General features: G+C 46.4%; 3 protein-coding genes across 3 annotated transcripts; all 3 read right to left on the bottom strand.

The window, feature by feature from the left end:
* Positions 1-1484: 1484 nt before the first annotated feature.
* LOC132206497 (ferritin heavy chain B-like) lies at positions 1485-4608 on the bottom strand. The gene is made up of 4 exons (XM_059640684.1): positions 4462-4608; positions 2840-2965; positions 2242-2376; positions 1485-1604 (listed from the first exon to the last, which is right to left on the bottom strand). Exons 1-4 carry the CDS (start codon positions 4606-4608, stop codon positions 1485-1487), a joined length of 528 nt encoding a protein of 175 aa, XP_059496667.1.
* A 4658-nt stretch (positions 4609-9266) lies between these two features.
* Positions 9267-13995, bottom strand: LOC132206425 (ferritin, heavy subunit-like). The gene is made up of 4 exons (XM_059640551.1): positions 13894-13995; positions 11311-11457; positions 9855-9980; positions 9267-9422 (listed from the first exon to the last, which is right to left on the bottom strand). The coding sequence occupies exons 1-4, from the start codon at positions 13993-13995 to the stop codon at positions 9267-9269; spliced, it is 531 nt and encodes a 176-aa protein (XP_059496534.1).
* A 1589-nt stretch (positions 13996-15584) lies between these two features.
* Positions 15585-20163, bottom strand: LOC132206570 (ferritin, middle subunit-like). Its single transcript, XM_059640802.1, has 4 exons — positions 20062-20163; positions 16732-16878; positions 16189-16314; positions 15585-15740 (listed from the first exon to the last, which is right to left on the bottom strand). The coding sequence occupies exons 1-4, from the start codon at positions 20161-20163 to the stop codon at positions 15585-15587; spliced, it is 531 nt and encodes a 176-aa protein (XP_059496785.1).
* Positions 20164-21344: the final 1181 nt, after the last annotated feature.

Here is a 21344-nt window from a genome sequence, read left to right as displayed (position 1 = left end):
CTCTCCGACACCATGTGGACTGTAATAAGCAGCTCATCACCACCTCCTGGAGTGTAACAGTTGCTGAGCACTAAATGTAGCCTTGCCATTGGCACACTCAAGATTGACTGTATATAAAAAGCATGCTGGGACAGGGTAGGGGGGTTCCAAAACTAGAGGGCACCGGTTTGAGGGGAGAGGGGCAAGATTTAAAAGGGGCGTGAGTGACAACATTGTCACACAGAGGGTGTTGCGTGTATGGAACGAGCTGCCAGAGGAAGTGGTAGAGGTGGATAGAATTACAACATTTAAGTGACATTTGGAGATTTACATGGAAAGGAACGGTTAAGAGAAAGATGGGCCAAACGAAGGCAAATGGCACTACACAGTTTATGAAAACCTGGTCTGCAAGTTCAGGCTGCGCTGCAGAGTCTATTCCCATGGCGTAGTTTGCCGCAGTGTATTCCTTTCCTTTGGTACTTTAGAATGTTTTGGCGGCTCAGTGCCAGGGACCCAGGTTCGATTCTCCCCCTGGGTGATGGACTGCGTGGATTTCCTCCAGGTGCTTGAGTTTCCTCACACAGCCCGACGATTTGCAGATTGTCGATAGTGAGCAGGGGCATGCAGGCTTGGTCGAATAACCATGGGGAATGTGGAGTTAAGGCAAAGGGGTTGGGTCTAAGGAGGATGCTGTTCAGAAGGTCTATGCAGATTTAATGGGCCTAATGGTCCCTTCCTGCACTTGAGGGTTACTGTAGCCTAGACTTATTTTCACCAAAAATAAATTGCTTTATGAGGTTGGAACAAATATGTTGAGTGCCTTTTGACTCAGCAGCACCGCCCCCCAGCCAACCTCGATGAAGGCTGCAGTGTACACCCGCTACAAAACTCCCTGGAACAATCCTCAGGATGTCTCAGATCGCCCCCTCACGAACCCATTATCTCTGACACCTTGAACGATAAAGGAAGCAGCCGTAAAGGAAAGTCAGCATCTCCATGTCTCCTCTCCCAGCCACTTTGCTCCTTCAATGTGATTTCACCCAATCAACCTGCATCAGGAGTAATGTTCACCATGGGGGAAAGCTCAGAGGAACCAAGGGAGCAGCTTAGTGCGCTCAATGCTGGCTTTAGCAACAAGAGCCAATCAAACAGCAGCATTTAACCAGGTGCATTGCTGTGTTATTCCCAGGTCCCTGTTATCCTGCTGTAAGCAGCAATGAGGCCCTACATTATAATCCAGTACAGTTCAGGTGAACGTCTTGAGCTGACTCCCAGGGAAAGGGGCTGTGGTGAATGTTTAGGCTGGTGGGGCACGTGGATAGAAAAGGTCGGGTGGGGGGAGGGCGGGGTGAGCGAAGTGGGGAGAAGCGGAAGAGAAAGAGCTCCAGCCACAGTTTGGGATGGTGAAACCAAAAGTAACAATACTGAGAATATAGTGTTTATTGGTCAGGGTAGGGCCCAATGGGGGAAAAAAAAAAGAGATATACCAGGCAGTCCAGATTGTTTCACACCTCTGCTGCTTCCGCCACCTGGATTGAAATCAGAGCCTGCTGGGCCTCTTCCTTTAGACCTTTGTGATCAGGAAGCTGGGTCAGTAGATAAAGGGCTGTCTTCACTTTTTGTTGCTGTCATCATTCAGGCAATAATTGAGTACGCAGGATGGCTGAGGCGGGGAAGAGATTAAGGGAAATGTGCAATTGAACACCACTATCCCAAATTCTATCAGGCTGGGTAGAGAAGTCTATGTAGAAGGTGTGGGAACTTCCTGTCACCAGAGGAAGACAATTGCTTTGAGCTACAGTTGAACCCACCATATCCAGGAGCGCACTAATTGTCCTCTAGAAGAAAGCCAATGCCACAATTGACAAATCCCAACCTTATCCTATTTGGAGGAAAAACACCTTCAATTTCCACAGGAATAACCTAAAAAACACTCCATCTCGTTACATTCTAATGTGGGGATAGTGAGCGATTCCGTGAAGGGTTGCCTCGTCCAATTAGAAATTGGACCAATCAAATTACAGAAAACAAACTGGCTTCAAGCAAGAGCTATCACCCAAAGTATTCAGAGCTCTGAATGATGGACAATAAGCAACATCAATGCATGATTTTATTCATTTCCATTTAGCTGGTACAGCCATTACATTCTTTGCTCCAAGTCCCTTCTCCTTGGAAGGAGACAGATTGCCCAGGTGAAGTGGGGAATGCATTCTGACCAAGCAGACAGTACTCCAGGCCACACTAACTGCTGTCCTCCAGGGAGAGCCTGTCAAACAGGTACTCTCCCATCCCATTCTCAGGGGCTCCCAGGCGCTTCAGGTTGGTGATGTAGTCCCCGAGTTGCTTGATGATCTCCACCTCCTCATCCAAATAGTGAGTTTCCAGGAAGTCACACAGCTGCAACAGAGGAATATGACAACTGGGTGCATTAACACTATCCAAGACAATTTCAGAATTCCCACTGAAAAACAGGCTTTACCATACTAGTTCCAGACAGCCCTGAAAATTTAGCTAACGCCTGGAAAATCTGTGTCGGTGATGACAATAGGATTTCAGCTGCTCCATCTTGCTGTTTGTGAAGTGGAGCTGAGTTGGATGGTGATGGACAATGATCATTCCACTGTAATGCTCCCAAGTGAGAATGGGAATTCAGTGGCCAATATCACTTCATCACTCCCAATGGATTGCCTTCCAAACTCCCATTTCACTTCATTTCTGATCACCATGTAACAACTGCTCAGCAGCATGGACCCAAAGTGATCAGTGCACACCTGTGAATTTCCAATCCACACAGACCAACCAATGAAGTGTTGCCCTGAGGGTATGGCAGGGATGAGAATGAGGAGGAGATGAAGCTTACATGAGGGTCAGTCTGGGCTGTGGCGAGTTGGTGTAGATCCAGCAAACTCTGGTTCACATTCTTCTCCAGATCCAGGGCAACCTGCAGCGCCTGCAGACTGTTACTCCACTCATCCCTCTCTGGCTTCTGAGGATGGAAAGAAGGACAGGTAAGCCTCAAACAACATCCCTGCAGCATGCATCAGGCCATTCTGCCCACTCATGACCATCTGAAGAGCATCCAACCTGGTCCTAGTCCCAGCCATGTAATCCTGCATTTTTCATGGCCTATCCTACCCTGCACATCTTTGGACTGTGGGAGGAAGCCTATGTAGAGATGTGGTGAACATGTAAACTCCAGAATTAAGCTCGTGCCCCAAGCACTGATGCATTTGTGCTAACCACCGCCATCCCTGAAGTCCTTAGGAAGAACAGATCAGTTATTTAAGGAATTGCTTTCACCTAGCCCTATTTGCTTCTTCCGAAAGGAGAGTCAATTCACAACCAGGTCATAGTGGGGATAAGAGTTATGTTTGCACAGAATTGTCAGTGCCCATCTGATGGCATCCCAAGGAGGATATTCACAACTTAATCCCAGGGCTCGTAATGCAGTGGTACTGTCCCTAGGTTTGGAGCATAGGCCCAGGTTGAAGTCCCACTTGTGCTTATGGCTTCATATAGGACTGACCTGAATGATCAAAAGCATCACTACTATTTAATTCATTGAAGGGACAGCAATATGTTGACAATAAAGGAACCAAGAGAACAAGACTAGAGATATTTCAAGGATCCATAAGTGTAGACAGGATGGGGAAGGTGGCTTCCACAATGCCCTTCCCCATTTCTTGGGGCGCAGTACAGGGACTCCAGTCTTGTCACAAACTTTGCAGCATTGGCCATGCAAAGGTGGAATACAGTGTGGTGACCAGAGCCACAATGGCACTGGAAGGGTCACCAGGATGTTGCCCCAAGACTGAAAAATCCATTAAAAGGAAGATTAGATTTCTCACTCCAATCCCCAGAGTGAAGTCAGTTGAGATGTTTATGTGATGGCATTTGATTAGTGTGGAGTCTTGATAGTAGATGGGGAGTGTCTGCTATGAGGGGGTGGGGAGAAAGAGACATTAAGACCAGAGGGCACTGATGTGAGGAGTCAGCAGGTTAGAGGAATCCTTTGCCCAGAGGGTAGTGGAAAAATAATATGGGGGGGTGGGGCAGTGGGGGAGGCATCTACTGCTGCAATATTTAAGCAGCTTCTAGACAACTACCAATGCCATGGGGGCTGTAGACCAAGTGCAGTAAATGGGATTAATGTGGTTTGGTGTTTGTTGGGTCAGCATGGGTTGGGGGGGGGGGGGGGGTGGGGGGAGAAGCAGCAGGTGGAGGGGAGCCAAGAGGCTTGTTTCTGGGATTTCTTTCCTTTTAGTCAAAAGGAGGGGAGCCAAACAAAACAGTTTTCACTTTCTTTCAGGACATGAAACCACACCATAAGCAGCCATTTCTCACATCTCCTCCCCACTGCCTGCTTTCTCCAACTCCAACCTTCACATCCTTTACCACATGTGAATCTTGTCACTAGTGACCAAAAACACCATGAGCTACTATTCCTGCACACCACACCACGCCCCCCTCCCAAACTCCAACCTTCACATCCTGGAGGAGGACTCTGCCTCCACGCTGATTCTGGAATTTCAGCAGCTTCTCTGCATGTTCCTGCTTCTCCTGGGACTGATGTTTGAAGAACCGGGAGACATGGGCGAGGGCAACAACATCCCGGTCAAAGTACGACATCTAGAAGGGAGATAACATGTTAAAGCCCATTAAACACATGATTGACCTCATTTCTCATGCTCAGAACTGGAGGACTGGTTTAGTCTAAAGCAAACTAATGATTCAATCAGCTGAAAATTGTTGACACCTTACAATGTTCACTAATGGTGTTACAAAATTAGCCAGCAGCTCCTTTAATTGGAGGAAGCCAAACAACCCCAGCTTCTTCCATGTAAGATGCAAATTCAGTGTTTTGGTTTGTAAACTCTGCTGAATTGTTTGGGCGTGTGGGTCTGGCACAGCCTAGACAGAAAAGCTGAAAGCACATTTCTGCCATCCAGCCTCCAGAACTGGATGGAAGTGGTAACTGAATAGGGTTTAAACAAGTGCCAGGAGCTGGAATGCAGGATGTGCACAGGGTCAGGCAACTTCAAGTCATTACATGTCTCCCCTGGTGCTAGAGTAGCATGCAGATGCTGGACATTAATATAGCTAGTAGGTACAGGTCTTCTGCAACCAATTGGATCAGATGTACTGTATTTTTTTTACATAAAGCAGCTCTACAAGAGATGCTGTTTGCAGTATGCAGGAGAATGAGGGCGATTAGGAGAATCTTGGTGCTAAAGGAGAGCCTGCCCAGTGACAGCCTTTGGCTTGTTGCAGCAATAGTTTATCACATTTGTTTATGCCATGCACTCAGGTTGCCAGAAGCTTGCAAAGCAAAGCATTAAAATTCACAACTGAAACAAGATCAAATGTTCAGGAGACCTAATGGTATCTGCAGGACTGTATGACCTATAGATTGACTTGTTCAAAGCTGGAGAGCTCAATTTAGCTTATTCCAAGAGGCTAAACTATTGTTTTCCCCACTCATTTCACTCACTTGTCAACTGAGATTCACAATCCAACAAGTTACTGCTGATTAGGAATAGTCTATTGACATCAAAAGAAGAAGTTGTTCTTTGGTAGAATCCTGGTGAGAGGTTAGTTTGATCCTCAAATACAAACTAAAAGTTGAAAAAGTAGTTTAAATGGGTAGTTAAGTTGTAGAAGGTGTAGAATAGTGGGGATTTTATTATCAGCACACAAGATTCCCTATTGAGTTGGGACAGTGGTCAGTGACTAAAACCCAACAATTGGTTCACTAGTTAAAGCTACTCCCACCTCCCAAAAAGGTAGTTATAGGGACTTTATCCTCATGTCCCTAGATAGGACTTCCTTCCAATAGGCACAAGCCCAGAGAGTGATGAATATTCTCCATGTGTCTGGAGAAGTGGAGCTGCAACGTGCAAGAAGCAGACACCATCCAGGACAGAGCAGCCCACTTCGTGGGGACTGCATTCACCACCTCCTTTCAGGGTCCATTATCTACCAGGTCCCCTGCAGCACTCACCAAGGGGACCTCAACACCTTCTGAACACATTCTACTCCTTGGAAGGGCACAGGGGCACCACCACATGGTGGGAGGAGCCAGTTTGTTTCTTTATCTGGTTAAATGGTAAAGGAAGAACATTTATTTCTTCACCTCTGGGTCAATAGCCTCAGCATGTTCCAGCAGCCCCCTTTGGGGGGGGGGGGGGGGGGTCGGGGGGGGCAGGCACCTATAACAAGTCAACTTTCTATAGGTTGTTAAGTGATGGATCAAACCCACTTCATTATATAGAGCACAGAAAGCCAAAATAATATTGGAGACCTACTTAAGCAGGGAGCAGCTTGTCTAACCTCAAGGACTTGAGTTCAGCTTAAAAAAATCTGATTTGTCAAATTACTACAACACCTTATTGTAAATACCAAAACCAGTATGTTTGTTTATTTACATGCACAAAACTAAAGCAGATACATCAAGGCAGATTTAAAAAGGTAGTTAGCCAATGGTTATCTGGATCAAAGCTTGACAGTAGTTTAGAAAATTATGGAGAGCCACAGCCAGTTATAGGCAATCACAGCCCTAAAAGGAATTCTAAGATAAATCACAAGATGCTTCACCCTCCATATATCATTGAGACAACTGGGGCCTCAGTTGCTGCATATCAGTATCATATCCCATTGTCACCACATTTACGCTGAATCAAGAAATAGCTAAGAGAGATACAAAAAAAACAAACAAGTCTACAAGAGTGTTAAAGATAATGGGAACTGCAGATGCTGGAGAATTCCAAGATAATAAAATGTGAGGCTGGATGAACACAGCAGGCCAAGCAGCATCTCAGGAGCACAAAAGCTAAATGTGTGCTCCTGAGATGCTGCTTGGCCTGCTGTGTTCATCCAGCCTCACATTTTATTATACAAGAGTATTAATCTAGTTTGTTTTAAAAAAAACAGTTCACTTCATAACAGAAGTAACTCCAACCCCACAGGGACAGCACTCACCAAAGACTGATAGAGATAGGAGGCAGTGAGCTCCACATTAATCTGCTTGTTGACAGCAGCTTCACAATCCTGGTGATAGTTCTGACTGATCTGGGAGGCCATTTTGTGATAGAAACAGCTTTCCTTATCCAACAAAACCAAATTATAAATATAGAAAGAAAATCAGCTACACCTAAAATAGCAATGCCATTGGGCTCTATTTATACTCCAGGAGAAGACCCTCATTTTTTGAGCAGGAAATGACATCATCAGTGATGGCCAATCACTCTTGTTAATCAATTGATCAGTTGCCACGTCCAATCAGTGCAGGATGGGAATTGGATCCAGAAACCAGAATTGACAACTGGTGGATGATGGAATTGCTGAATGACCTTTGACCTCCTGTGCAAGAACAAATTGTATAAGTTTATCAAGCTGAAAATGAGAATAAAATAGACGTATAATTACCACTTTGATAAGACATTTGGACACTTATGGGGGAAGGAATGGCTTCGAGGAAGATGGGCCAAATGGCACTACAGAGTTTTGGAAACCTGGTGTGTAGGGACTGTGTGGGCAGAAGAGTCTATTTCCATGATGTACGACTTGATGACTGTGCAACTGCCTCCCCCTTTTGTTTGGTACTTTTGGACGTGATGGGGGCTCAGTGGTGAGCACTGATACGTCACAGCCACAGGGACTCTGGTTCAATTCGAGCCTTTGGCAACATGAGTGGAGTTTGCACATTCTCCCTGTGTCTGCATGGGTTTCCACCATCTGCTCCGACTCCCTCCCCTAATCCAGTGGCCTGCAGATTAGGTCGATTGGCAAAGATAATTGCTGACAGTGACAAGGGGCATTCGGATTTGTTAGATTAGCCATGGGAAATGTGGGATTAAGGGAATAGGGTGTCCCCCAGCAGGAGGTTGCTCAGTAGGTCATTACAAATTTAATGAGCTGAATGGCATCTGCCCGCATTGAGGGATTCTACAGCAAAAACTAAAACTTCCTGTTGTTAGCATCGAGAGCAGACATTGTAATCCCATACAGATCAGGGGAATTCCAGCTGACCTCTTGGTATGTGGCTTCTGTGAACGGTTGGGCTGAGTTTTCCCAGATCTGGGCTGGGCAGCTTGTTGGAGTGAATGCTGGGAGAGAAGTGGGGTGTGGTGGAGAAAGGAGGAGGAAGAAGGGGAGGATGCCACAGTAAAGACAATTTTGGATTGCTCTTGGGAAAAGCTCAGCCCCAGTGTGAACTGACTCCTTCTTGAGCAAAGATGGAGCGGTCTATGTTACTCAGATGGAGGAATGAAAAAGCCAACCCACAGTGAGTCCAGCCACCGTCCCTCAGAAATGTCAAGAGGGATTTAACCGGGTAGGGGGTGCAACTGCAGTTGGCTGGAACAAGAGATGGGGAGAAAGAGAAGGTCACAGGCCTCCAGTGCTGGTCCTGCTTTGATCCATAACCGGCTCCAAGATCCCTAGGCTACATCCACAGGAGACCAAAAACAACAATGCTGAGAATAGAAAATACTGGTCATGGTAGGGCCTCACTGGGGAGGTTACACCAGATGAGTCAAGCCTGTGTCTTTCCTAACTTAGCTGGTTCCTGCAACTGGATTTAGAGCAGAACTTGATATATCTACTTCCACCAGCATTTTGTCAACTGATCCAGCCTCCAAATCACAGACTTGTCTTCCCATTAGATTATCGTCCGAGTGACAAATCTCATTGCTCGTGGTGACTGAGGGGAGGCTGCAGGAAGGGAAACCTGGCATTGAACGTAGATATCCCACATCCTATGGAATGGGCGTCTGGTTTATCCCTTCGAGCAGGTACGGGAACTTCCTGTCTCAAAAAGGAAGACAAGTTCTGATCGACAATTGAACCTAGAGTATCCAGAAGTGTACTAATTGACCTCTGGAAGATTTTCCACCCCACAATTGGGGAAACACCAACCTCATCCTACTTAGAGGGGAAAGTCTCGAGTCTCCTGTGTCATGAGAAAAAGGAAGTCCGTCTAGTTACTGTGCAATGATCGAGAGTGAGTAAATACATCCATTGAAAGGTTGTTTTCATGTCCAATTAGTAATTGGGTCAGCCAAATTACAGAAAGAGAACTGCCTTCAAGCTCAATAAGACATTTCCCAAAATATCCAGTGCTCTGAATGATGGACAATAAGCAAGATCATAAATGATTTTATTCATTTGCATTCAGCTGGTACAGCCATTATTCTTTGCTACAAGCCTCTTCTCCCTGGAAGGAGACGGGTTGCCCAGGGTGAAGTGGGGAATGCATTCAGAACAAGCAGACAGTACTCCAGGCCACACTAACTGCTGTCCTCCAGGGAGAGCCTGTCAAACAGGTACTCTCCCATCCCATTCTCAGGGGCTCCCAGGCGCTTCAGGTTGGTGATGTAGTCCCCGAGTTGCTTGATGATCTCCACCTCCTCATCCAAATAGTGAGTCTCCAGGAAGTCACACAGCTGCAACAGAGGAATATGACACTTGGTACATTTATACTATCCAAGACAACTTCACAATTCCTACTGAAAAAGACTGAGCCATAGCTAGTTCTAGACATCCCTGAAAATCTAGCTAACAGGTGGAGAATTTGTGCCAGTGAGGACATTTCAGCTGCTTCATCTCACCTTCTTAAAGAGCTCCAAGTTGTCTTGTATAGTGCAACAATCCCCAATTCAGCAGCCAAAAATCACATCAGCATTCCCACTAGACTGTAATCCAAATTCCTATTTCAGTTCGGTGTTGAGCAGTTTAACATTGTCATCATAATTATGATGACAAAGGTACAATGTAGCATCTGGACAAAGTTACGTCTGTGAATTTCCACTCCACAAAGACCAACCAATGAAGTTGAGGAGGCATGGCAGTGATGAGAATGAAGAGGTGAAGCTTGCATGAGGGTCAGTCTGGGCTGTGGCGAGTTGGTGTAGATCCAGCAAACTCTGGTTCACATTCTTCTCCACATCCAGGGCAACCTGCATTGCCTGCAGACTGTTACCCCACTCATCCCTCTCAGGCTTCTGAGGATGGAAACAGGAACAGTTAAGCTTCAGAATCAGAGACTCGCCGCAGCATGGGAGCAGGCCATTCAGCCCATTGAGTCTGCAATCAACCTTCTGAAGAAGATCTCAGATTTACCTGAGCCATTCGCACTGCAATTCCCCCATGGCTACTTCACGCAGCCTGCCCATATTTGGACTGTAGGAAGAAACCTGAACATGTAAGCACCAGTCATCAGAGGCCAGAGCTAAACCTGTGTCCCTGGCACTGAGCAACTGTGCCACCCCTAAAACCCACATTCATTACTTGTGAAGTGACTTCACTTTGCTCCATTTATCCTTGATCTGAAGCATGAAGTCATTGTGGGCTAGGGATTTATTTCACACAAAGTTCAACTGTTTGCACCAGTGCCCATTTGGCGTTTAGATCAGGACATTGACACCTTAGTCTCAAGGGCTCTTGAGGTAGAGTACCAATCTGCACCTTGCAGGCCAGGCATCTATGTCTCACCTGTGCTGGTGGCTTCATCCATGTCTGAGCAGGATGATCAGACATCACTACTATTTAATTCATTGAAGGGAGCAATGTGCTTACAGTAAAAGGGACAAGCAACAAATGCCCAAGTCCATCCCTCAAGGTTCAGCAAAGGTAGACAGAGTGGGGAAGGGGCTGACATGATGCTGGTCTCCATGATTTGGGGCTCAGTAGAAAGGATGAGTCTTGCCACAAACATGGCAGCATTGTCCAGACCAAAGATGGAATGTAGTGTGGTGACCAGAACCACCATCAGAGGGACAAGGTGGCACTGCAGGGGGTACAGGTGAGGGTCATCAGGATGTTGGCCCAAGATGGAAGCAAAAAAAGACAACAAAAATACAATGATGAGAGGGAGGTTGGATAGCCTGGGATGGTGATCTGATGGAAGTGTGGAAGATCAGGGAGGATGGACAATACACAGTCCCCATGGCAGACATGAAGACCAGATGGCACAGGTTTGAGGAGATTGGAGGACCCACCCACCCAGTCGAGGGTGGGAGAGGTATGGGATGCATTACCTGTGGGGTCAGTGGAGGCAGTTACTCCAGCAACATTGAAGCCTAATCTCAACAACTTCTTCATGCCAGAAGATAGTCGGCTGTGGACTAAGTGCAGGAAATTGTGTTAATCTAGTTTGATGTTTGTGGGCAGCATAGACATGGTGGACAATAGGGCTTGTTTAGAAACTGCCTTCAAAAGAAATCAAACAGGGAAGCCAGGCCAAAATAGGATTTTCACATCCCAACAGGACGCAGCACCACAAGAGCTGCCATTCTCTCCTCCACAGCTGCAACCCTCCCACCCAACTCCAACCTTCACATCCTGGAGGAGGACTCGGCCTCCACGCTGATTCTGGAATTTCAGCAGCTTCTCTGCATGTTCCTGCTTCTCCCGGGACTGATCTTTGAAGAACCTGGAGAAGTGGGGGAGGGCCACATCATCCCGGTCAAAGTAGGACATCTGGAAGGGAGATAACATGTTAAAGCCCATTAAACACAGCACTGACTCCAAATTCTAGTTCAGCCTTCTGCAGCAAACTAACTGCCTGGTATGTGAACATGTTTGAGAACCCAATGATGTCCAGCTGTCCAGCAGATCCTTCAACTGGGATCAAACAGAACAATCCCAATTTCCTGTTGGAAACTGGCAAAAGTTTGGCTTAAAACAAACAGTAAATTGCTCAGGCTGCCTGGCACAGCATTATAGCTCTTCTTGTATCCAGCCATGTTTGCACTCACGAACCTTCATTAGAATTGGACAATATTAGTGCCAAACAAACAGCTGAAACAAGCACCAGGAGCTGGAGTGCAGGCTATACTTGAGTAGGGGAGCTGTAACACTATTGCTCCTTTGGGGCTGGCATGGAAATACATGTTAGACACTGCTGTAACAATATAACCAGGAGGAAGCAAGGTTTCTGTGGCCTCAAAACCAGGGAGATTGAATGTACGGTATATTTTATGACTACAAGATATAATAGAGGCGAATGAGAGAAAGCGACAACAAGATAGTGCAAAGGAAAACCTACCCAGTAACTGCCTCTGGATTGTTGCAGTTATAGTTTATAGCACACTAAAATTAGTGCACTCACATCCAGAAGGGGGAGAACAAGGGTCACATGAACAAAACAAATTGAATCAAACTGAGGGAAGGTCAAACATTGGAGAGAAAGAACCAATGTGACCTGTATCTACAGATAATGGCTGATCTAACGTCACTAGTTAACACAAAGCTGGACAACAAAGTTTGGCTTATCCCAGCTGGCACCGTTCTGTTGTTTGTCCACCCACATGTGACTCACTTCCGAACCGAGATATTCACAATCCAATGCCTTGAGGTTTATGAAGGGCTATTCTTCTGATATTTGAAACAGGAGCTAAGAGTTTTGTTGTCGAGGAAGCCTGGTGGGAAGTTATTGTCTTCATGTAGAAGCAGTCAAACAAAATTTCTTGTCTGTTTAACGGGGTAGGAACAAGCTGTGGCAGGAGAGAATAGGAAGGATTTTATAATTGGCACACGTGTTCCCCAAGGGAATTGGGACCCTAGTCAGTAATTAAAACCCGTCAACTGGCTCACCAATGAAAGCTGTACCCACCTCCCAAATGGAGTTTATACGGGCTTCATCCATCTGTCATGAGGCATCTTCTTTCTAACAGACAAAAGCTCAGAGTGAAGAAGATTCTCCATGTGTCTGTGGAGGTGGAGCTACAACATTCAAGATGCAGACACCATCCAGGACAGTGCAGCCCACTTCATGGGGACTGCATTCACCACCTCCTTTCAGGGAGAATTATCTACCAGGTCCCCTGCAGCACTCACCAAGGTTACTTCAACACAACTTCCAAACACATTCTACCCCTTGAGATACGATGATGTAGAGCTGGATGAACACATCAGGCCAAGCAGAGGAGCAGGAAGGCTGCTGTTTTGGGCCTAGGCCCACCTTCAGAAGGGTCATGCCCCAAGACATCAGCCTTCCTGCTCCTCTGATGCTGCTTGGCCTGCTGTGTTCATTCAGCTCTACACCTTGTTATCTCAGATTCTCCAGCATCTGCTGTTCCTACTGTCTGAAACATTCTACCCATTGGAAAGTTACAGGTTCACTGCCACCTGGCTAAAGGGGACAGTTTGTTCCCTATCAGGATGGCATAGAGACTGGACCATGAATCTCAGACGCCAGCAGCTAGAGGGGATGCAGGGTGTGGGTGAGGGGGCAGGAGGCAAACATGGTTTGCAGAAGCTTCAACACGCCACACACTAAAGCAGATCAACTTTCTACAGGTTCAGGGATAGGCCACACCCATCTCATGATGGGAGTGCAAAATGCCAAGCAGGCCTCAGCTGAGATCTACTTTAAAAAGTCAGATACCAGTCACTCACAGCCTAACCTCAAGTAGGTTTGCTCAGATTAGCCACAGCAGACTGCAATAGGGAATTATCATTGTCAATATCAGAATTGATATTTAAGTATCACCACAAAAGCAAGCAAATATAAAATCAGATACTTAAACCTGTCAGAAAGAGGGTAACTAGCCAGTGGGTGATTCTAGTCCCACAGTATGATCAATATAATACCTTTCTGAAGTAACCCTACCAACATTTGGTAATCTTAGAGGGAATGACACCTACTGCCAATTCAAACACCAAACTGGTAAATATCTCCAGGGACACTTCATCCTCCACATATCTCTGAAGCCCAACTGGGACCCAGCTTCAGAGTACATCATTATCAAACCCCATTGGTATAGTAACGTTGCCCTTATCCTGAATTAATATTTAGGAAAGGACTACAAAACTCAATCTACAAAGAGAGAGTGTCCAGTTAATTAAATTCAAGAGAAAACATTTACTTCAACTACATAGATCAAGTTTTAACCCCACAGGGACAGCACTCACCAAAGACTGATAGAGATAGGAGGCAGTGAGCTCCACATTAATCTGCCTTTTGACAGCAGCTTCACAATCCTGGTGATAGTTCTGACTGATCTGGGAACTCATCTTATAAAGGAAAAGCTTGCTTTACTTTCCTCACCACCCGCTCCTGTTTTTGTTACTTTCGGGGGCATGGTATCTTACTGATGAGCACTACTGCTGCATAGTGCCCGGGACCCACATGTAATTCCAGTCATGGGCGACTCTGAGGAGGCTGCACATCGTCCCCGTGTCTGTGTGGGTTCCTTCCCTCCCACAGTCCAGAGACATGCAGTTTACTTTGCAATGGCTGTGGGATAGAAAGATGGGGGCAAGAAGACAGGGTGTGTCTGAACAAGATGCTGTTCAGAGGACAGAGGATCAGTGCAGACTAAATGGGCTGAACAAACTCTTCCTGCACTGCACGGATTCACAGATTCTACAGCCAAGACTCAAGATTATTTGAAATAAAACACTTTATGTAGTGGAACAAATACATTCAGTGCCTGAACGACCCACACCTTCAGTGAAGGCTGCAGTGTGCACTCGCTACACAACTCCCTGGAACAATCCCCAGGCTGGCTCTGATCACCCCCTCCTCAACCCATCATCTCTCTGACACCTCAAAAAGATAGAAGAAGCAGTCGTACAGGAAAGTCAGCATCTCACGGTCTCCTCTCCAAGTCGCACTGATGCTTCAATGTGATTGGGTGAAATCTACCTTCATCAGGAGTAACCCTCAGCGTGTGTGAAGCACAGAGGAACCAAGGGAGCAGCTTAGTGTGCTCAATGCTGGCTTTAGCAGCAAGAGCCAATCAAATGGCAGCATTGAACCACCAGTGTTGCTGTGTTACTCCAAAAGACACAGTGATGGTGCTCGAAGTGGTATTGAGCTCAAACATGAGCATGTAACAGTTCAAGATAATTTCCTGAGCTAACTCCATGGAATATGGGTGCTGTCAATGTTGGGGCTGAATTTTCCCAGCTGTAGACTGGCAGGGTGGAAGTTTATTGCTAGGAGTGGGGTGGTGGGAGGGGTGAGAAAAGCAATGAAGGTGTTGGAACAGGTCAGAGAAAGTAAACTGACAAAAGCCACATTAGGCCAGCTTCAGAATGCTCCTAGGAGAATTGACTCGAGGCTAAGGGTAATTACACCAAGATCCCTTCAGGGTAGCAGCATATTTAACTCCCACAACAAGAGGAATGAACTGTTCAGTGCTGTCAACTACAGTAGGCTGTAACAAGGCAGGGTAGGTCTCAGCCCACCAGTACTGGCCTTGGTTTGAACCTTCACCGGCTCCCAGTAACTTTAGGCTGTGTCCACATGAGATAAAGGCAGCAAATGTAAAACAGAATATGCTGGTCATGTCAGGGCCCATTGGGAGGATACGAGTCAGGTTGAACTCATCTCAGTCCCAGCTGAGCTGTTTCCTGCACCTGGGCAGAAAGCAGAGCCTGATATCTCTTCCCATAGGCCTATTGGTGAGAACCTGCAGCGTCCAGCTGTCTGAATGATGGACAAGAACCAAGATAAACACATCATTTTACTCATTTGCATTCAGCTGGTACAGCCATTACATTCTTTGCTACAAGTCCCTTCTCCCTGGAAGGAGACAGATTGCCCAGGGTGAAGTGGGGAATGCATTCAGACCAAGCAGACAGTACTCCAGGCCACACTAACTGCTGTCCTCCAGGGAGAGCCTGTCAAACAGGTACTCTCCCATCCCATTCTCAGGGGCTCCCAGGCGCTTCAGGTTGGTGATGTAGTCCCCAAGTTGCTTGATGATCTCCACCTCCTCATCCAAATAGTGGGTCTCCAGGAAGTCACACAGCTGCAACAGAGGAATTATGGCAACTTGGTACATTTGCATGATCCAGGAAATTTTCAGAATTCCCACTGCGAAACAGACCCCACCATAACTGGCTCTCGACAGCTGGAAAAGCCACTGACATCTAGATGTTGCGCCAGGGAGGACAGTAACATTCCAGATGCACCTTGTTGTTTGTGAAGTGGAGCCGAGCTGAACTGTGACAGACAATGATCATTCTACTGCAAGTGGCCCTGAAAGTGAATTCAGTGGCCAACATCACTCGTGGTACTGAATCCAAATTCCCATTTCAGCTCATTGCTGAGCTGTTTTAATGTTGATTAAATGAACATACTGTTCAGATATGATATTGTGATCAAAGTATCCCAGTGAATTTTAATCTACAAAAGACCAATGAGGTGTTGCCCTGAGGGCCTAGCAGTGATCAGAACGAGGAGGTGGGAAAGCTCACATGAGGGTCAGTCTGGGCTGTGGCGAGTTGGTGTAGATCCAGCAAACTCTGGTTCACATTCTTCTCCAGATCCAGGGCAACCTGCATTGCCTGCAGGCTGTTACCCCACTCAGCCCTCTCTGGCTTCTGGGGATGGAGAGAAGGACAGGTAAGCTTCAGAATCTCTGCAGCATGGGAACAGGCTATTTGACACATGGTGACAATAACAAAGGTCACTACATCGTTTTATTCATCCCCGATCAGCAGGTACGGCCACTGCGTTCGTCGCTACAAGTCCCTTCTGTGAACAATCCCACCTTATTCCTGTAACCCTGCATTTTAAATGGCAATCCTTCTAACCCACACGTCATTGAACCGTGAAGCCAATGTGGACATGGCAAGAACAAGTAAACTCCAGTCGTTCACTGGAGCCTAGAACCAAGAACAAAACTTGGATCCCTGGCACTGAGGCATGCATGGTAAACACCGAGTCACTGTGCCATCCCTGAGGAGCAGCCACTCTCTACCACCCAACTCCCCCCACCCCAAAAACCCAACACCAGCCTTCACATCCTGGAGGAGGACTCTGCCTCCACGCTGATTCTGGAATTTCAGCAGCTTCTCTGCATGTTCCTGCTTCTCCTGGGACTGATCTTGGAAGAACTGGGAGACATGGGGGAGGGCAACATCATCCCGGTCAAAGTAGGACATCTGGGAGAAAACAAGTTACAACCATTAAACATCATGCAATTGGTGCCAGACATGACTGGTTTAGCCTTCAATCAAATTGAGAAGTCAATAAACATGACATGTTTTTTTAAATACATCAAGGTGGATGAGAACCATTGTCCAATTAGCCAGTGGCTCCAGTTCAAGGATCATCAAAAACAACCCTCGCCTCCTCCTGGTAACCAGGCAAACTTGAAATTCCTTGACCAAAACCTGTGAATTGACCATGCCTGTTCTTGTCTGTAGAGAGAAGAGCATTTCCACTCTAAGCACCATCAGAATTGGATGAAGTTTGTGACTGAACAGGGTTTAAGGAAATGCCAGGAGCTGGAGTGCCACATTTACTTGTGTGGAAGAGCAGCCGATACCTCCTACCACCCCGCCCTTGATCATGACTCCACCCCTGACCACCAAACCATCTCCTAGTCCATTTACAACTTCACTGGAGATGACCTCCCAGCCACAGCCTCCAACCTCATCCATTCCCCATGGAGATAGCCTAAGGCCCTCTGCTTCTCTCATCCTGCAGGTCTGACTGGTCCCCATTCACCAACAACCTTGTCCACTAGCCAACTCATCCTCACCCCTAACTTCTCCTTCAATTCCTCCCACCTCCTACAGAGGAAGGGGGTGGCCATAGGTACCTGCATGGGCCCAGGCTGTGCCTGCTTCTGTTAGGATTTGTGGAACAATCCTTCTACAGGGAGATGGGCCATAAACTCCACATCTTCCTCCATTACATCCCACAAAGGAGCTTGAACGGTTCCTCTAATTCATTAGAGCCTTCTACCTCAACCTTAAGTTTGTCTATCAATCTTTGATATATTTCAAACCTACTGACTCCTACAGCTACCTAGAATACACCTTACCCACCTTCCTGTGGAAGGAAAACGCCATCCCCTAATCCAATTCCTTCACCTCCAGCCCCGAGGGGAGGCATTCTACTCCTGGGCATCCCAGATGTCCTCGTTTTCCGAGGGAGCGTAACTTCCCTTTAGTGGAAGATAAACACAACCGGTCTTGCATCTTATCCCTCACACAACCAAAACAGAATCCTCTCATCCTTCAGTACCACCTCAATGCCAGGATCCAGTGCATCATCCTCTGGCACTTATACAATCTACAATCTGACAAAGACATGTTTTACCTCTCCAACCTTAGCTGCCTTCTGGAGAGACCACTGATTCCCTTGTACATTCCACTAGCCAGGGCTTTTTTCCTGCCACACAGATTGTGCTACACCTCCCCTCATCCCAGGCCCCAAGACCTTCCACATCAAGACGAAGTGGACCTACACACCTGCAGTGAGGTATGCTGTATCCACTGCTCCTAATGTGGCCTCCTCTACATCAGGAAATCCGAGCAGAGGCTTGACACCACTTTGTGGAGTGCCTATGCTGGGCTCGTGACCAGCAGCTGCACCTCCCAGTCACAAAATACTTCCCCTTCAGAGGGGCAGGAGGGGACAGTTGATGTTCATTCTGGGCCTCCAATGCCACCCAAAGGTTGCAGGAACAGCACCTTGTATTCTGCTTGGGAACCCTGCAGCCCAATGGTATCAGTGAGGACTTAAGCTGAAAGATCTCCCTTCCCCCAATCACAGCTCAGCTAGTTCCCACCTCCCCGACTGGTCCGTCCTTCCTCCCACCTACTTCCCCACACCACCCAACCTCCCGCCGACCCCCGCCACCTCAAATCCCATCCCCACCTCCACGGACAGGCCTACTCAACTCACTTGACTTGATTGGCTCCATCCTTACCTCAGACCGGAGTCTCCTCACCACCTGTTTCTTTATCCCTCATCCATTCACCTCCCCACCCCTTCCTATTTCAGGGACCCCTTCCCCTCCCCATTTCTCAAGGGTCCAGGCCCAAAACATCAGCCTTCCTGCTCCCCCTGATGGTGCTTGGCCTGCTGTGTTCATCCAGCTCTACACCTTGTTAGAGCAGGTTATCTAGTTCCAACTGATCAGGCTGAGAAGTTTCTTTTGTCAAAAAACAGTCATGTAAATTTCTCTGGCTTTTCTTGGGTAGCTGCATCTCACAGATATACAATAGTAGGTTGTTTGGGCACATGCTGCCCAATTGATATGGGACACCACTAACAGTTAAGACCCAACAGGCTTATTGGTGATAGCTGTTCCCACCTGCTAAAGGGAAGGGTACAGGGATTTCATCCTCAGAGTGGGAAGAGAATGCTTCTCAGACATAAGCCCCATGGAGGGATGAATATTCTCCCTTTTTCCCAAGAAGTGGAGCTGCAACATGCACAAAGTAGACACTATGCAGGACAGAGCAGCCCACCTCATTGAAGGGAGTGAGTGAATGCACTCCCAGTGTCCACTATCTACCAGTTATCTAGCAGCCTTCAAAAGCTGCTTCAACATTTACAAACCATTATAGCCTGCCATTTTGAGAGGCCATAGGCACAGTGCTCCCTGGAGAAAGGCACCATTTCCCATACCGTGGGAATTTGAAACTCCAATTCTTCACCTTTTTTGGTGAAGTGAAGACCTCAGGTTATTCCAGACACCCTGTGCATGCACTCACAGGAGGGTATTGATCTATTGGAGGAATGGACAACAAGTGACTTCCTGGCCACTAACAGTCCATTCATGAACTGAGAATGCAGAAAGCCAACTAGTCCACATCTGAGGCCTCCTCAATGCAAGTTACAAGTGCATATGCTCAGAGAAGCCAGTCACTGCCATCATTCTCCATCACAGAATGGAAACTGGCATGTGTATTTAGGATCAGAGCACAAATTAAGTGTGATCAAGGTAAATTAAAATGTTACAGGATGACTAGCCAAGGGGTGCCTACAACTCCCAACACCATTACATCTAATTTTAGTAAAGTTTGGTCAATTCTGGGGAGGAAAACAACAGTTACCACCAGGCAGAGACCTGGCAGTAAATTGTAAAATAATTGACAGAACAATTTGCCCTCCATCTATCACTCAATCCCAGCTGGTGAATTAGATACTGCACATCAATATCAAAATCCATTGTCACCAAAGGGCATTACATTTATCCCAAAATGATTTTTAAAGGTGCAAACTTAAACTCCTCAAATCTACAAGACTATGAAGTTAATTAGAAACAAGAGGATCAGCTCATTTTTGCAGAATAGATTTAATTTCAACTCCATCAAGACAAAACTCACCAAAGACTGATAGAGATAGGAGGCAGTGAGCTCCACATTAACCTGCTTGTTGACAGCAGCTTCACAATCCTGGTGATAGTTCTGACTGATCTGGGAGGCCATTTTATGAAGAAAATAGCTTTCCTTTCCCTCCAAAATCAAATAACAAACTTAGAAAGATGATCATAAACATCGCTCTCTTGGGACAATTTTTATACTCGAGCAGCAGCCCTTTATTTTCTTGAGCAGGAAATGACATCATCAGTGATGGCCGATCACTCTCATTCATCAATTGATCAGCTGCCACGTCCAATCAGTGCAGGATGGGAATTGGATCCAGAAAACGATCAGAATTGACAACTGGTCGATGATAGAATTGCTGACTGACCTTTGACCTCCTGCACAAGTGCAAATCCTGGAAATATTTCTCTGTGAAAATGACAATAAAATATACTCTAAAAGTTCACGATTGTATCTGAGATTATATCTTAAGACACACTCATCACAGATTGGCAGAATTCTGTCAGTTTGTTACTCTGAGGGATTAGTCTTTGTACTTGTTGAATAACAGCGTTGGAGCCCATTGAAAAATGGCCAGATTTTGTTAACAGTAAACATTTTCTTATTGCTGTGCAGCGACAGAAACAATGTGCTTTTGGGTTACCTCATACAGGAAGCTCATTCCTTTGTGGATCCATTCTGAATCTGCTGTGATCTCCTTGACGTTGGGTTCATGAAGTGCAGTTTGAAAAGCAAGGTGCTAAATGTGCTGAGTGCCTCTCCTGCATAGTAGACCTCACACCTCCCTGTCTACATTGCTGCTGGAAATGTATAGCACATGCAAACTTTCTATCGCAAAGTTTGGTTTTTATTTGTTTGAAGTAGATCGAGAGCTTAACTCCAGCATGTTTCCAAATGGAGAGTGGCTGGTCCTGTTTACATTACATTCTGTAGAATGTATGGCTCAGCAACTGCGTTGAATGGAGCAGCCTCCCATGGACTGGTGGCCTGTGAGGCTTTGGGAATTGAGGATCCCCAATGAACGTTCGAGTATGATCACAGCACTGATGTACAGACTGGTGGAAGCAAGTTACTTTCACTCAATATCTGCTTCAAAAAGCAGGATGCAGTCTAGTGCTATCTTTTAGCTTTGAATGACAAGTTTGAATATTATTCATGTGTTCAAAAAAGGGAATGGGGTAACCCTGGAAATTACAGGCCAGCTAGTCTTATGTCAGTGGTTGGCAAATTAATGGGAAGGGCTGTAAGAAACAGAATTAATGATCACTTGGATAGGCACAGTA

The sequence above is a fragment of the Stegostoma tigrinum genome, chromosome 38, assembly GCF_030684315.1.
Source record: "Stegostoma tigrinum isolate sSteTig4 chromosome 38, sSteTig4.hap1, whole genome shotgun sequence".
Lineage (NCBI taxonomy): Eukaryota > Metazoa > Chordata > Chondrichthyes > Orectolobiformes > Stegostomatidae > Stegostoma > Stegostoma tigrinum.
Note: the sequence above shows the minus strand (reverse complement) of the source record. Positions and strands in the feature narration are given on the sequence as shown.